The sequence below is a fragment of the Trachypithecus francoisi genome, unplaced genomic scaffold, assembly GCF_009764315.1.
Source record: "Trachypithecus francoisi isolate TF-2019V2 unplaced genomic scaffold, Tfra_2.0 Lachesis_group13, whole genome shotgun sequence".
Classification (NCBI taxonomy): Eukaryota; Metazoa; Chordata; class Mammalia; order Primates; family Cercopithecidae; genus Trachypithecus; species Trachypithecus francoisi.
In genome coordinates, this window is record NW_022681458.1 from 44,325,292 (window position 1) to 44,342,412 (window position 17,121).

Genomic DNA, 17,121 nt, shown 5'->3' on the forward strand with positions numbered 1-17,121 from the left:
GCCCGCCACCTCGCCTGGCTAGTTTTTTGTATTTTTTTTTAGTAGAGATGGGGTTTCACCGTGTTAGCCAGGATGGTCTCAATCTCCTGACCTCGTGATTCGCCTGTCTCGGCCTCCCAAAGTGCTGGGATTACAGGCTTGAGCCACCGCGCCCGGCCTGTTTCATTTGTTTTTAAATTTTATGTTTTAAAATTATGTAATCAGCAATGAGTAGTCTGTTCATTTCAAGTCAGTTGATTTATTATTACTATTTTTTAACCTTTTAGGTGGTAAAACAGTGTTGTGGGACAGATGGTGTAGAAGCAAACTACATTAAAACAGAGATTCTTCCTCCCTTTTTTAAACACTTCTGGCAGCACAGGATGGCTTTGGATAGAAGAAATTACCGACAGGTAAGCTTTTATTTTAAAAGAATATTCTCAAAAATCCTTTTGACTCATTCTTTAGTCGACTTGAATGCATGTTATATATTATTTTTTGCCTTAATTATCTCATAGTTTATATGTGCTTGATTATGAAAGGAGATGGATTTTAGTCAGCCAGTTAACTTCCATTTTGATTTTGGATTTCAGGATTAATACTCAATTGTGAATTGATGTTTTTGTCTGGTAAATTCAGTGCTTTATCTAGCTAGATGAAACATGGACACAGTTTTACCTTGAATCATGTTAACTTATACTCATTTTTCGATGTTTGGTCACTTTTCTCTTCAACTTTAATAAATAGCAATGAATCATTCTTATCATGTTTATTAGCTAAATAAGTAGTGTATTTAGAGTATTTGGTTTTAATGATGTTGTTTTATGTCCTTGGAAAAGCAGTCTAAAATGTTTTTTTCCTGTTCTTTTTAGTTAGTTGATACTACTGTGGAGTTGGCAAACAAAGTAGGTGCAGCAGAAATTATATCCAGGATTGTGGATGATCTGAAAGATGAAGCTGAACAGTACAGAAAAATGGTGATGGAGACAATTGAGAAAATTATGGGCAATTTGGGAGCAGCAGATATTGATCATAAACTTGAAGAACAACTGATTGATGGTATTCTTTATGCTTTCCAAGAACAGACTACAGAGGTAATGATAACTAATTATGGCACATTGCTACTGACTTTAATATTTGTAGAAAAGCATATTAGTTGTCAAGCAAATTTTTCTAGAATGCAATTGAATTTGAAGTAATTTTTAATATGCTCACTCGGTTACCAAAAAATACTATTCTACCTCAAGTTTTAAGATTTGATGTAAAAAAACAACCACAGATGTTTGGGTGGTTAGAAAAGGTTGGCTATTAGTTTATGTCAACTGTGCAGTCATAAACCAAATGAATGTGTCTTTTTTTTAAATTTATTTTTTAGGACTCAGTAATGTTGAACGGCTTTGGCACAGTGGTTAATGCTCTTGGCAAACGAGTCAAACCATACTTGCCTCAGATCTGTGGTACAGTTTTGTGGCGTTTAAATAACAAATCTGCAAAAGTTAGGCAGCAGGCAGCTGACTTGATTTCTCGAACTGCTGTTGTCATGAAGACTTGTCAAGAGGTAAACTTCTTTTTCAAATTATTACTTATTCACCAAATAGTTTAATGTAAATAGTAACATTTTAACATTATTTGTTTTATTATAGGAAAAATTGATGGGACACTTGGGTGTTGTGTTGTATGAGTATTTGGGTGAGGAGTACCCTGAAGTATTGGGCAGCATTCTCGGAGCACTGAAGGCCATTGTGAATGTCATAGGTATGGAATTTGCTGTGGTTACAAGACTTTTTCTTGTTTTAATTTTCTTTTTCTTTTTCTTTTTTCTGTAAGTAAAGTCTTATTTAGGATTTGGGAGGTTTTTGTTACTTTTTTAAAAGCACTTCAAGATTGTAGTTAAGTCAGGGGATGTCACAAAAGTTTTGTTTCCCAAAACTCATTTATATTTTACTTTAAAGAGAAAAAAAAGGGCAAGTTTAGGACCTACAGGAGAGGTGGGAGTAGTCACAGCTCAAAAAGCTTTGAAGTCTTGGAATACAGGACCCTAGTAGAAATAGTGTGTCAGGTGAAATATACTCTGCCATGTTCTGCTACGAGGGGGAAAAGGGAAACCTAAAGTTTTAATTTAGTTTTAGAACTATGTATGTATATTTAAACCTTGAATTAGTGATTATGACAGGTTTTTTACTTGCCATCAGTTTCAAGGAATATAATCAGAAAAGTGAACTGATCAAATTATTGTCTTTATTTACATACCCAAGTTTTCAATACTGTCCATTCAGTTTTCTAACCCAAAACACAGCTATATTACAAATGGTCTTGGATATGGAGAGCAAAGTTTTTATTCTGTTAGGGCAGTATGTCAGAAAACAAATGGTTTCTTGTATTTAATCTTTTTTTAAATTGATTATAACTGTTGCCAAATGTAACTCCTGCAGAGTTTAGAGGCTCTGATAACCTAGCAGAAGTCAAAATATCTGACTGTGAGAGAGCCACTGTTTTTTCTTGTTTTGTAAGAGGTATTTATGCAATATACATTTTTAAACTATTGTATTTGCATATAATCTCCAATGCAGCCCAGTGCTACACTTGAAGATAGCCACTAGCCAAAAATTATTTACATGGCCACTTGTAGGGCTCTGGTTTGCAGGGAGTTTTAAACCATATTGTTTGTCAGAGAGGCATGGGAAGAGCAATGGAGAGAGAATCAGAGCAAGTGATTCTAGTTAGAGCAAGAGCCCCTGCCAGCTGCCTCCTTTTTTCTCTCTTCATAGGTGTAAATACCATCCAAGTATGCCCTGCATTGCAGGGAGACTGGAGATCTGTTTGTTTTGCAGTTAAAGGGTAAGGGGGCCCTTTCTGGAAATTTTTGCTGTATTTACATGTTTACCTCTGGCTTATATTGTTGTGTACGGCCGGAACATAAGCTGTCCCCGTATTTAAATGTCAGTGCACAAATACATTTCAGAACCAAACGAAACTTTTTTGTTACTGAGTATCCATCATTCTTTAAATCACTTCACTGATTTCTTTCATTTCTATACGTAATCAAAAATTGTTAATAAAAGTTAAAAACGATTCTGAGTCTGATCAGAATCCGGGGCTTTCTCTTTCCATAGGCAGCTGTAAGTTTATATTTATGCATAGTCATATATGATGTTGCTAAGTAAAAGGAAAGTGAACAAAAGTTGCAATTCAAATGTTGATAGTTTATTGACTTCTATTAAATAGGTATGCATAAGATGACTCCACCAATTAAAGATCTGCTGCCTAGACTCACCCCCATCTTAAAGAACAGACATGAAAAAGTACAAGAGAATTGTATTGATCTTGTTGGGCGTATTGCTGACAGGTAAGCAGATTACCCACACATTTTTATAAGCAGTATCAGTTTTCAAATTTGGCCACTTTGTATTCAGTTAGCAAAATTTTCTTAATGTCACTAATATAAGTGTATATGATTAGGCTATCTAGTATTAATATTTTCAGTCAAATTTCAATTTGGATGGTAATGGGGTGGCCATGTAATTTTAGACTAAACCTGTAAGACTAACTCTTCAGCCTTTCTGAAGAGTAATAACTCTTATTTAATGCTTAAAATGAGTTAACAATCATGTTTTTAGAACTGAATTTGCAAATTTATCCTTAAAACTTTTCCTACTGTCACAAATAATATGTGTATTTTTTAAATTAGGGGAGCTGAATATGTGTCTGCAAGAGAGTGGATGAGGATTTGCTTTGAGCTTTTAGAGCTCTTAAAAGCCCACAAAAAGGCTATTCGTAGAGCCACAGTCAACACATTTGGTTATATTGCAAAGGCCATTGGGTGAGTGTTACTTCCATTAAAAAAAAAAAATTACTTTATAATAAATTCATTGTGGTATTGAAAAATAGTTCATTTAGAAATCTCTTTTGAGGCATGGTCTGAATAATGCAGTTGAGAATCATTTAACCACTGACCTTCTGATTTTGGGAATGTATTCTTAAATTCAATTTGTTTTTTTTGTTTTTTTTTTGAGACAGAGTCTCGCTCTGTCACCCAGGCTGGAATGCAGTGATTTGATTTCAGCTCACTGCACCCATCGCTGCCTCCCGGGTTCAGGCGATTCTCCTGCCTCACCCTCCCCAGTAGCTGGGACTATAGGCATGCGCCATCACGCCCAGGTAATTTTTGTATTTTTTAGTACAGATGAGGTTTCACCATGTGGGCCAGGCTGTTCTCGAACTCCTGACCTCAAGTGAGCCACCTATCTTGGCCTCCAGAAGTGCTGAGATTACAGGCGTGAGCTACCACACCCAGCCTGTAGTCTTAAATTCTTAATTGAATTGAAATAGATGGAAGGGTTTAAGATTTACTTTAATTATACTTTAGGTGTTTTCAGGGAGGGAAACAGTACCATTTTCAGAAAAATTCAAAATGTGTCTTTTAGGATATTGCTTAAACTATTAAGGCAAATTTTTAGTCTCACAGCATCATTTAAGTCTCATATTAATGCTTTATGTGTTTTAAAAGTTGTATTATGGATTGTTTGAGCTCAGGAGTTTGTTACAGTGAGCTGTGATTGTGCCACTGCACTCCAACCTGGGGAACAGGGCGAGACCCTGTCTCTAAAAAAAAAAAAAACAACAAAAATGCTATTCTAACATTACTCCATGGATTTAACTGAATTATAGCTGCTTTGTGAGATAATCTATGGTGGTTTGCTTCCATTCCATCACAACTAAAATAGGAAAAAACAGTCATTATAGAAAACGAGACACCACATGTCCATGTGGCTTAAGAAAATGTGTTCAAGGAATATGACATGTGAATGTCTGATTAATTAGGTAGAATTAACCAGACCACACCCCCTCCCCTAACACACACTAATTTCTCTCCTATTTTGGTAGCATAGTATTTATTTCAGTGGTGATGGAGTCAAGAAATTTGTAGTGAATAGCTGTTGTGCAAGCTTTTAGCCCCAGTGTCTCTCTAAGTTTATGTCAAAGAAGAGGCAAATAGATGCAGCACATTGTGTGGGAGGGAAGATAAAAGGAAAAGAGATTTTATATGGTTTATAATGGGAGACCACAATTCAGATATTCCCCTCATCACTCCTACCTAGTTCTAGTGCCCATTTTGACAACTCAGAGAATTACTCACTTTAAACATTTAGTTAAATTTCTTTATATTTCAGAAAGTTTAAAAACTGAAAATTACATATGAAAATTAATTTGAGTTAACTTAAACTTTTTTTTTTTTTTTTGAGACAGAGTGTCACTCTGTCACGCAGGCTGGAGTACAATGGCATGGTCTCAGCTCACTGCAACCTCTGCCTCCCAAGTTCAAGTGGTTCTGCCACCTCAGCCTCCCAAGTAGCTGGGACTACAGACATGTGCCACCACACTCGGCTAATTTTTGTATCTTTAGTAGAGATGGGGTTTCACTATGTTGGCCAGGTTGGTCTCGAACTCCTGACCTCGTGATCCGTCTGCCTCGGCCTCCCAGAGTGCTGGGATGCAAGCGTGAGCCACTGCATCCGGCCAAAAATTTTTTTTTTTTTTTTTTTTTGAGGCGGAGTCTCGCTCTGCCGCCCAGGCTGGAGTGCAGTGGCGCGATCTCGGCTCACTGCAAGCTCCGCCTCCCGGGTTCACGCCATTCTCCTGCCTCAGCCTCCAGAGTAGCTGGGACTACAGGCGCCCGCAACCGCGCCTGGCTAATTTTTTTGTATTTTTAGTAGAGACGGGGTTTCACCATGGTCTCCATCTCCTGACCTTGTGATCCGCCCGCCTCGGCCTCCCAAAGTGCTGGGATTACAGGCGTGAGCCACCGCGCCCGGCCCCCGGCCAAAATTTTTAAAATTTGTACAGCTGTGACCTCTGATCTTCTCAGAGTTAACTTTTTTAAACTGACCTTTTAATTTATATGAAATTTTAATGTAGAAACAACAATGCCAATGACTTGGAAGTACTGCGTTTTATAAAATTACTGAGTTCCCTGTAATTATTAATATTTAAAAGTTTTCATCTTTATGCATTTTTTTCTTCCATAAATTTTTGACTTATAATGTAACAGCTTGTTGACCCATTTTTTTTTTCCAGCCCTCATGATGTATTGGCTACACTACTAAACAACCTCAAAGTTCAAGAAAGGCAGAACAGAGTTTGTACCACTGTAGCAATAGCTATTGTTGCGGAAACATGTTCACCCTTCACAGTACTCCCTGCCTTAATGAATGAATACAGAGTTCCTGAACTGAATGTTCAAAATGGAGTGTTAAAATCACTTTCCTTCTTGTTTGAATATATTGGTGAAATGGGGAAAGACTACATTTATGCTGTAACACCGTTACTTGAAGATGCTTTAATGGATAGGTAAGTGACTTGAACTGATTACAAGAAAATAATTATAACTCTTCCTTCATTTTAGAACATCCTGAAATAGTTATTAGATGACTTTTTACTGTAATGTAGTTAAAGAAAAAAATGCTAGCCTGGAGTCTTGGAACATTGTAAATATGACTTATTATTTTAAAATAATGTGCACACTGTAGTGATTCCCCAGACTTTCTTTCAAGTTCCCCCACCCCCTTTAAATCTCTTTTCATATCTATTGAACTAAATACATTTTGAAAAGGGTTGACTGATAATCTTTTGTTTTCAAAATTGGTCAAATATAGTTAGAGGACATGATGAGCAGGAGCTAATCAGTGTGGCAGAGACCTGATCTTTTTAGCTTTTTGTTGCAGGTAAAGGACAGGTTTCTCTTAAGCCTTTGAATTACTGAACATAGCCTGCCAGAGCTACACTCTTCCTATTGCAGGTCCCTGGTGTTTCAGATGGTGACCACCAGTACAGTACTGTTTGAGTTATTTGACAGATTGCTAATACCTTTTACCATCTAGACTGATGCACAGCCATAAACACAAAAGTAACTGAAGAAAGTGCAAAGGAAAGTGCAGGCATAGTAAGGGAAAGAACTGTTTCACTGGCTCTTTATTTTTCAGGAGAGAGAAGTTACTCAAATCAGAGCCCATTCACATACTTTTGTGTACAGATTAAAGTTATTCATTAATAACCTTCTGAAAGGGAGACTTAACTGGACTTGACAAGTTACCAGAAAGTGTATATGCAAGACATGGAAGCAAAGTAAGAATTGTGCTCTGTAAAAGCCTGGCTGCCCAGGGCTAAAAAATATGAGGGTAAATCACCCTTGCTCCATATTCCTCAGTGAGAAGTGCGTGAGGACCATAGTGCAGTCATTAATGTATGTCACCTGCAGTTAAAAACTTTGTTCTGTGTACTAAGAAGTGGAGGGAGTAATTCCATTGAAAATTACTAAATGAAAAGAATACTTCAGCTGGAATTTGTATTAATGAGGAATACTGCTTCATTCCTTCATTCTTATGCTGAGTGACATTATTAAAATAAATAAGAAAAACAAGAATATTAGTAAATACAAGTATTTTTCTCTTTTGATATGGTCTGTGTTACTATCTTTGGAGCAAAGCGTGGACACTCATTTTGTTTTTTAGACGGACTTTTCGCTTTGTCACCCAGGCTGGAGTACAGTGGCATGATCTCGACTCACTGCAGCTTCTGCCTCCCAGGTTCAAGTGATTCTCCTGCCTCAGCTCCCAAGTAGCTGGGACTACAGGCATGTGCCACCATGCCCAGCTAATTTTTTGTATTTTTGGCAGAGATAGGGTTTCACCATGTTAGCCAGGATGGTCTCTATCTCCTGACCTTGTGATCCACTGGCCTTGGCCTCCCAAAGTTCTGGGATTACAGGCGTGAGCCACCGTCCCTGGTCTGGAAACTCATTTTCATACCCGTTGCAAATCCCAGTGTGTTAGCCAATGAGCTCATACTTGGTTGAATAATTGTGGAATGAATAACCGATTGATTTTTCATGAACATATACTCAGTTAACATAGGAGATGATAGTTACTTCTGTAGGTTTGAAAAAATTGTTGATCTTTTCTTCCTCTCCCCAGATTGAGTTATTGAAACTTAAACTTTACGTGAGAAGGGAATTTAATTTTAATTTAGTTACCTATTATATACCAGTATCTGAAGTACTAGTAAAGATTTAAGTTTATAATCAAGAGTTTAAAATGATTTGGGAGGCCAAGGTGGGAGGATCACTCGACCCCAGGAGCTCAAGATCAGCTTGGGCAACATAGCGAGGCCCTCCCTATCTCTAACAAAATAAAAATTTTTTAAAATAATTTTTCTTTTTTCTTTTTTTTTTGAGACAGAGTTTCGCTCTTGTTGCCTAGGCTGGAGTGCAGCAGCATGATCTCGGCTCACGGCAACCTCTACCCCCCAGGTTCAGGTGATTCTCCTGCCTCAGCCTCCCGAGTAGCTGGGATTACAGGCATTTCCCAGAACGCCTGACTAATTTTCGTATGTTTAGTAGAGACGGGGTTTCGCCACGTTGGCCAGGCTGGTCTAGAACTCCTGACCTCAGGTGATTCACCTGCCTCGGCCTCCCAAAGTGCTGGGATTATAGGCATGAGCCACCATGCCCAGCCTGAAAAATACTTTTTAAAAAGAGAAAAAAGTTTAAAATAAGATATTACTGTTTATTATTCATACATTAGAATTACATACCTCCTCTTTAATAGCATAATAAAGCCAAGACTTCACAGAGCTCTCCTGCTCATATTCCTTTTAAAAGTTAATTAGAAGTCCAGGCGCGGTGGCTCACCCCTGTAATCCCAGTGCTTTGGGAGGCTGAGGCAGGCAGATCACAAGGTCAAGAGATCAAGACCATCCTGGCCAACATGGTGAAACCCCATCTCTACTAAAAATTCAAAAATTAGCTGGGTGTGGCGGCACACACCTGTAATTCCAGCTACTCAGGAGGCTGAGGCAGGAGAATTGCTTGAACCTGGGAGGCAGAGGTTGCAGTGAGCCAAGATCACACCACTGCACTCCAGCCTGGGCGACAGAGTGAGACTCTGTCTCAAAAAAAAAAAGTTAATTAGAAAATATGGCTTAATTGTTGAGCGATAGCGAAGCTTGAGTCATTAAAGCAAAAGTTCTCAAGTGGAAGCATTAGTTATTCTAAAGGATATATTAGACACACAAAATGTTAGGATGATTTCACATCTATTTAGTGCACTGAATTAGTAATTTCGTTTCCAATGGGCAGGTGAATATTTCCTGTAAAACTAAGACCATATCTTGAAGGATTTTTCCCCCTTTCTTATAAGACTGTATCTTAAAGGACTTTTTTCCCTTCCCTTATAGAGATCTTGTACACAGACAGACGGCTAGTGCAGTGGTACAGCACATGTCACTTGGGGTTTATGGATTTGGTTGTGAAGATTCACTGAATCACTTGTTGAACTATGTATGGCCCAATGTGTTTGAGACATCTCCTCATGTAATTCAGGCAGTTATGGGAGCCCTAGAGGGTCTCAGAGTTGCTATTGGACCATGTAGAATGTTGCAGTATTGTTTACAGGTAAGTTAAAGTTTTTTTTTTTTTAATCGGTGAATTTTTTTTTTTTTTAAATACTTTAAGTTCTGGGATACATGTGCTGAATGTGCAGGTTTGTTACATAGGTATACATGTGGCATGGTGGTTTGCTGCACGTATCAACCCATCATCTAGGTTTTAAGTCCCGCATGCATTAGGTATTTGTCCTAATGCTCTCCCTCCCCTTTCCCCCCACTCCCTGTAAAAGATTTTTAAAAGATTACTTAGCAAGAAAAGTAGTGTGTTGAATTAAGTTACTTTTCCTGATTATCAATAGGGTATATTGTGCCATATGGTAGAACAGTTGTGTGGTGAGGGGGGAGTGAGTTTTGTCTCTTCCATTTTAGCTTTGTATAATTACTAGCCCCCACCTCACTCCCCAAGGGAAATAATTTTGAATCATATCTTTATGATTTGTTAATTTTGTTAAGGTTATGTGTGTTCTTGAAAATTGAAATAATGTAACTATTCACTATTATTTTAGGGTCTGTTTCACCCAGCCCGGAAAGTCAGAGATGTATATTGGAAAATTTACAACTCCATCTACATTGGTTCCCAGGATGCTCTCATAGCACATTACCCAAGAATCTACAACGATGATAAGAACACCTATATTCGTTATGAACTTGACTATATCTTATAATTTTATTGTTTATTTTGTGTTTAATGCACAGCTACTTCACACCTTAAACTTGCTTTGATTTGGTGATGTAAACTTTTAAACATTGCAGATCAGTGTAGAACTGGTCATAGAGGAAGAGCTAGAAATCCAGTAGCATGATTTTTAAATAACCTGTCTTTGTTTTTGATGTTAAGCAGTAAATGCCAGTAGTGACCAAGAACACAGTGATTACATACACTATACTGGAGGGATTTCATTTTTAATTCATCTTTATGAAGATTTAGAACTCATTCCTTGTGTTTAAAGGGAATGTTTAATTGAGAAATAAACATTTGTGTACAAAATGCTAATTTGTGTGTGTTTTTTGAACATGACTTGTAAAATGCGGAACTTTGATAAAGTATTGGTTTATGTGGAATAAGTGGCTTAATTTCATTTTCTGTCACCTGGTTAATAGAAAGTAGTTAGCCGAATAAAAACTATATGAAGTGATGGCATCTTTGTCAAAATTCCATTGTTCTGTTAATAATGACAGCAAGAACAGTAGCCTCAGGAGGTGTTCCCCTCAAACTAGCACAACCATTCCATCATCGTAGAAAAGTAGCACTTTTGCTAAACTGTCTTGAATATTTTGTACTTACATAGCGCCTTTCATCTCTTGATTTCTCAAAATGCTTTATGAACATGTTTAAAGGAAGTGGTTTAAGTCTTGTCCAACACTTGACAGGTATGCTGTGTTAGCAAGTGAGGAATTTAACTTTACTTCAAAACTGCTTTCTGCCTGTTAAGAGTGAGGATACCTAAGTAATGCTGATAGAATGGATTCCTTATGTACTGTGATAATATACAGTGGCAGCAGCTAAAATGTCTAGGTTTGCTTAGCTTTGTATTCAGTAATAAGTTGATCTAAGAGTTCAGCATAAACTGAATGAAATGCCATTTAATGATAGAGGAACCAAGCATTAAGGCAGTACTAGACTTAATTTTTTTAGCAAATATGTAAAGTATATTTTCAACCTTTTATAATGTTATGGCCCCAAATTTCTTGGTGTTGGCCTTTTTACTACCTATACTATTTTTACTATTTTGTTTTGTCTCCATGTGGTAGTACTTCTGTGAACACTAAAGAGAAAATAAATTCTGCAAGCAGCATTAGCATATAACTACTACTGTAAGTAAAACTGCCTGTTAACACTTGAATAGTTCCTGCTTTGGAAGCTTAGTTAAGAAACAGCTTGTGGCCGGGCGCGGTGGCTCACGCCTGTAATCCCAGCACTTTGGGAAGCCAAGGCGGGCCATGAGGTCAGGAGATCAAGACCATCCTGGCTAACAGTGAAACCCCTTCTCTACTAAAAGTACAAAAAATTAGCTGGCCGTGGTGGTGGGTGCCTGTAGTCCCAGCTACTTGGGAGGCTGAGGCAGGAGAATGGCGTGAACCCGGGAGGCGGAGCTTGCAGTGAGCCGAGAAGGTGCCACTGCCCCCAGCCTGGGCGACAGAGCAAGACTCTGTCTCAAAAAAAAAATAAAAATAAAACAGCTTGTAATTGACTTTCAACAAATCGATAGTGAGCATTAACGGTTTCCAACTTGGATTTGTAATTCCTCATCATTCCTTGTATGACAACTTTCTGAAAATATGTCACTATGTAGTAAAATTAAACACTCCAAACTCATCTTTCTGTTACAAGTTTTCAGCAGTACTTCTATGCAACTTTAACTGCTCTCTATGGTTGATGTCAAATGACCTTCAGTAATGACAGAGAATTGAATACAAATAGATTACAAAGCCAAAATTTGATGATGTATCACTTTGGAAATTTTCATTATATTTTCAGTTCAAGTACTTAGTAGCTTACGTTTGCTTGGCCTCTGGCTTTTTATGGAAAATAGGCTTTGTAGTGGCAGTGTGGAGCAAAGGAGACTGTTAACATCTTAAGTAACTTTTTTACTGATGCAAATAATTTGAGGACAGGAGGGAAGTAGTGAAAGCTATGACCTAAAAAATTGAGACCAAATAGAGGCTCACAGATACTTGGATTATTTTATGTGCTTATTATTAAATAAGGAAAGCATTTTGTGATACATGGAAGACGCTATGTGAAGTTTTACCTATCTTCTAAAAGACCTTTTCTTTCATATTTTCTTTTGGTGTTTCTTAAAGCCAAACTAAGAAGGAAATGTTCTTAAGGACACAGGGTGGGTTTTTCTGTGGACCTTTGTTGGTTTTTCTGTGGGCCATCACCCTCTAATGGAATTGATCTCTGGCTGTTTGGTTTTTTTTGATATTGTATTTTTAAAACTTGTTGTACGGTGCCCTGTGAGCACCAAGTACCACTAGATGAATAAAACATATTATATCTAAAGTCTTAGTAGACCAATTTTTAATCTTAGTTGACTCTGTATTGTTATCACACTGCACTCTGTTGTGGTTGTGCCATTTTTGCAATATTGAGCTCTTTCGGTTGTTTTCAAAATAAGGGAACTTAATGTTGAAAAACCAGAGAACTTTTTCTTAATAAGAAACTAAAAAAGTTGCAGCCACATAGGTTCAGTTTGGCTCTTTGGTTTCCAGTGGCTTTCAAATCCCCTAAGGTTAAAAGAAAACGCTACAGCTACCCAGGGGTTTCTCAACCTTGGCATTATTGACATCTTGAATCAGTAAGTCATTATTGTGGGGGTGCTGTCCTGTGCCTTGCAGAATGTTGAGCAGTGTTCCTGACCTCTACCTATGAGATGCTAGCAGCACACCCTCATCTCAGTGTTAAACCAAAAATGCCTCCAGACTGTCTCATGTCCCTTGGAGGGCAAAGTCTTCCTAGGGTGAGAACCACTGAGCTAGCCTTAGACCATTGTTTAAGCAGAACTTACATGTTTAATAAAATTAAAGCATGATATGTAAAACATTTGATTTTAGGCAGCAGTTATCTAGGAAGTAACTAGAAATACAACTTAGCAAATACTTAAATGCCTACCTTGGGCTAAAGCTCCGCATAAGTCTTGGGGAAAGTAAGCAGTGAAAATGTGTAAGATGACCCCACACTGGTCCTCAGAGCATCTTGTGACAGGTGGGAGCCGGGTGGGCAGGAGTGCTGGAGGTGGCTTGGTGCTCCACTTGGGATGCTGGTCTTCAAGCGTTTTATTCTCACCTGTGAGCTGGCGATAGGTGGGTTATATGGTATGGCTGGAAGAGGAGGGCAGGCAGGGTACAGAAACCCCTTCCTCACCTTTTAAAAAATTTGGGGCCGGGCGCGGTGGCTCAAGCCTGTAATCCCAGCACTTTGGGAGGCCGAGACGGGCGGATCACGAGGTCAGGAGATCGAGACCATCCTGGCTAACACGGTGAAACCCCGTCTCTACTAAAAATACAAAAACTAGCTGGGCGAGGTGGCGGGCGCCTGTAGTCCCAGCTACTCGGGAGGCTGAGGCAGGAGAATGGCGTAAACCCAGGAGGCGGAGCTTGCAGTGAGCTGAGATCCGGCCACTGCACTCCAGTCCGGGCTACAGAGCGAGACTCCGCCTCAAAAAAATAAAAATAAAAATAAAAAAAATAAAAAAAAAATAAAAAAAATAAAAAAAAAAAATAAAAAATTTGGATAGGAAGCCATGGAGGGAATTTAATGAGACTTGATAGAGAATGTAGGTTTGCAAGGCAGTCAGTTGTAGGCAGGAGGGAATAAGTAAATCAGAGTAGTGAGTGTAGTCAGTGACATCTCTAGTGTTCCTGTTATAATAAGTTTTAACATTTGTGAATTCTAGAAAGATTTTTCATAAAAGCACATGCTTGGGCCTTATGTTGGACAGTTACTTTTTTATAGCCTGGCTGATTAATGAAGTTCTGGAGGGAAATTTTAACATGTTAGCTGAGTGGCTGGTGAGGGGATTTAATCTAAATAGGTTTGTGCTAGGAAAAAACTTTTAAATAGAAGAAATTGTTCTATAACTCTGCCCAAAAAAAGTTGAAAGACTATTACAGTGAGCAACCGTATATTTTCCACTTAAATTCAACAATTAAAATTTTTGCTATTTTGCTTTTATATGTTTATTTTAAATAGTGAATTTCCTGAGACAATTTTCAAGCAGTATTGCTGAAGAGAAGTTTTGACTAGATAAAAAACAGAGGAGGAGGCTAATGAGCTAAACAAAGTGGGCGATTGCTTGAATGAGTAATGAGGTAGAGAAGGGTGGAAATCAGGCACAGATGGAAGGATTTTCCTGAAGAGGAGGAGCAGCATCTTTCCTGAGTCCATAAGGAAAAAGATATCGTGGGCTATAGGCATGAAAGTTCATCTATGGCATGTCAGAATTTCAAAACAGTTTTCTTGGTGCTTTAGAAACAAGTGGACACAGTGAGGAAAATGAGACTTGTGTAAAAAATTCATGCAAAAAGAAACTGGTAAAGTTTAACACTCAGACACTCTGGTGTCTATAGTATGTATAATGTGTAATGTATAAACTGATGCTTTGCATAGTTTTGGTCACAGAAGCAGAATATAATTTATACATTTGGGAAGAAAATCACTTAGCAACAAGATGATCACCAAGGAAGAACTGTTCACATGCCACATATCTAGGTCATTGTTACTCAAGTGTGGCCTGGAGATTGGTATCAATGTCACATGGGGATCTGAGAAACACATGCTAGTAGGCTCCATCCGGAACCTGAATAAGAAGCTGCATTTTGGGGCTGGGCTTGGTGGCTTCGTCTGTAATTCCAGCACTTTGAGAGGGTGAGGCGAGCAGATCACCTGAGGTCAGGAGTTCAAGACCTGCCTGACCAATATGGAGAAACCCCATCGCTACTAAAAATACAAAATTTGCCAGGCATGGTGGTGCATGCCTGTAGTCCCAGCTACTTGGGAGGCTGAGGCTGCAGAATTGCTTGAACCCGGGAGGTGGAGGTTGTGGTGAGCCGAGATCACACCATTACGCTCCAGCCTGTGTAATGAGCGAAACTCCGTCTCAAAAAACAAAAACAAACCAAAAAAACTGCATTTTTATAAGATACCCAGGTGGTTCATGTACATTAAAATTGAGAAGCACTAGACTAGGACACCACTCCATTCTCAATGTGGCAATAACACAGTAAAAAAGGGATGGAAGTGCCTATTTGGGTGTGGAAGCAAGTGGGCCTTAGACACAGATAGCCAAGAGGTGATCAAAACACTTCCAGGAAGGTACTTTGCTGGAACCTGGGTGAAATTAAAAGAGACGGTGCAGGGAGCCTTTTTAATTTTGATAAAATCCATTGCTTTTTCCAATAAAGCAGGTCAGCATAATGTAGTTAAACCTCGTAGGTATATCTCCATATTGCTTCTGCTGCTTACTAGTTGACTGACATTGGTTGTTGGAGAGTCTTGGACTGGAAGAGGAGAGCTCACTGTCTTGACACTGGTATGAGGTCACCTGGGGGAGCCAGGTAGCCTTTGGGAATCCTGGCTCTGTGCCCTGACAGAAGAGTGGAACAGGAAGTCAACACAGTATAGGTTTAACAGTTGGCTCTGCAGTCAGTCCTGGATTTGTAACCTGGACATGCCACTAGCTGGTTATGTGACCTTGGGCAAGTTTTTTAACCTATGCTTCAGCTTTCTAATTTGTAGAATGGGGATAATAATGGTACCTACCTAAGTAAGTGGTGGTCCTTGTAAAGATTAGCTAAGATAATGTATATAAAGCAAAATGCCAAAGCACAGCACTTAATAAATGTAATGGCTGCTGCTGTTGACATAGTTATTTTGTTGTTATTATTTTAGATATGGGGTCTCACTATATTGTCCAGGCTTGTCTTAGACTCCTAGGTTCAAGCAAATCCTCCTACCTTGACCTCCCAAAGTGCTGGGATTTGCAAGTGTGAGCCATCGCTCCTGGCCTGTTATCATGAGGGAAAAGACCTCTGTTATTGCTGACATTAGAAGGGATGGAGATTGGCAGGTGGCTTGAGGAGCAAGCACTTTGGAAATAACTCTTAAGGAAATAAAAGGCACTCATCAGGGACGTTTGGATTGTCTGGGAATCCCAAGAGATTGCAGGGTATTCTTTAGTACTGCTCAACAGTCCAGCTGGCTAGAGAAGGTATTTGGTTGGATTGATCTGCAGGTGCAGCAGAAGGAAAGAGAATTAGGGGACTGGTGTGAGTTTAGCTGAAGACTTAAAAGCATAGATTTGGGCCGGGCATGGTGGCTCACACCTGTATTCCCAGCACTTTGGGAGGCCAAGGTGGGTGGATCATTTGAGGTCAGGAGTTCGAGACCAGACTGACTTAACATGGTGAAACTCTGTCTCTACTAAAAAGGCAAAAAAATTAGCCGGGCATGGTAGCACATGCCTTAGTCCCAACTAATTGGGAGACTGAGGCAGGAGAATCGCTTGAACTCAGGAGGCAGAGGTTGCAGTGAGCCAAGATCACGCCACTGCACTCCAGCCTGGGTGACAGAGCAAGACTCCGTCTAAAAAAAAAAAATTATATATATATATATATATATATATATAAAAATTTGCTCTTTAAATCTTCAAATCATTTTAGATGGAACTAGTGTCATTCAGTGGTTAGAAGCACCTGAGAAGCACATCCATTAAGTTTTATTTCTCTGGGAATAGTGACATGATTCTACCCCGAATGGTAAACAAATGAGATCTATAGTCCAATATATTTTCATTTTCTAATGGGGGTTTTTACATTTTTTTCTTTAATTAATTTATTTGAGACAGTGTCTTGCTCTGTCTCCCAGGCTGGAGCGCAATGGCATATTCTCAGCTCACTGTAATCTCTGCTTCCTAGGTTCAAGCAATCCTCCCACCTCAGCCTCTTAAGTAGCTGGGACCACAGGCGCATGCCACCATACCAGGCTAAGTTTCGTATTTTTTGTAGAGGCAGGGTTTTGCCATGTTTCCCAGGCTGCTCTTGAACTCCTGAGCTCAAGTGGTCTGCCCGCCTCGGCCTCCCAAAGTGCTGGGATTACAGGCATGAGCCACTGTGCCTGGCTTATTTATTTATAGAGCTGGGGTTTTGCTATGTTGCCCAGGCTGGTCTTGAACTCCTAGGCTTAAGTGATCCTCTTGC

At 39.0% G+C, this 17,121-nt stretch overlaps 1 protein-coding gene across 3 annotated transcripts in view; it reads left to right on the forward strand.

Moving 5' to 3' along the window:
- Positions 1-10,556, forward strand: part of SF3B1 (splicing factor 3b subunit 1) — a 49,917-nt gene extending 39,361 nt beyond the window's left edge. Inside the window, exons 17-25 of one of the 3 annotated variants that reach the window (XM_033230762.1) lie at positions 267-392; positions 852-1,073; positions 1,355-1,537; positions 1,623-1,734; positions 3,205-3,325; positions 3,668-3,799; positions 6,055-6,327; positions 9,211-9,427; positions 9,927-10,556. In XM_033230762.1, the coding sequence (XP_033086653.1) occupies positions 267-392; positions 852-1,073; positions 1,355-1,537; positions 1,623-1,734; positions 3,205-3,325; positions 3,668-3,799; positions 6,055-6,327; positions 9,211-9,427; positions 9,927-10,085 (1,545 nt within the window). In that variant the 3' untranslated portion in view covers positions 10,086-10,556. Of the gene's footprint in view, positions 1-266; positions 393-851; positions 1,074-1,354; positions 1,538-1,622; positions 1,735-2,747; positions 2,843-3,204; positions 3,326-3,667; positions 3,800-6,054; positions 6,328-9,210; positions 9,428-9,926 lie in introns of those variants that run through there. The other 2 variants (XM_033230763.1, XM_033230764.1) reach the window with 2 other exon arrangements.
- Positions 10,557-17,121: the final 6,565 nt, after the last annotated feature.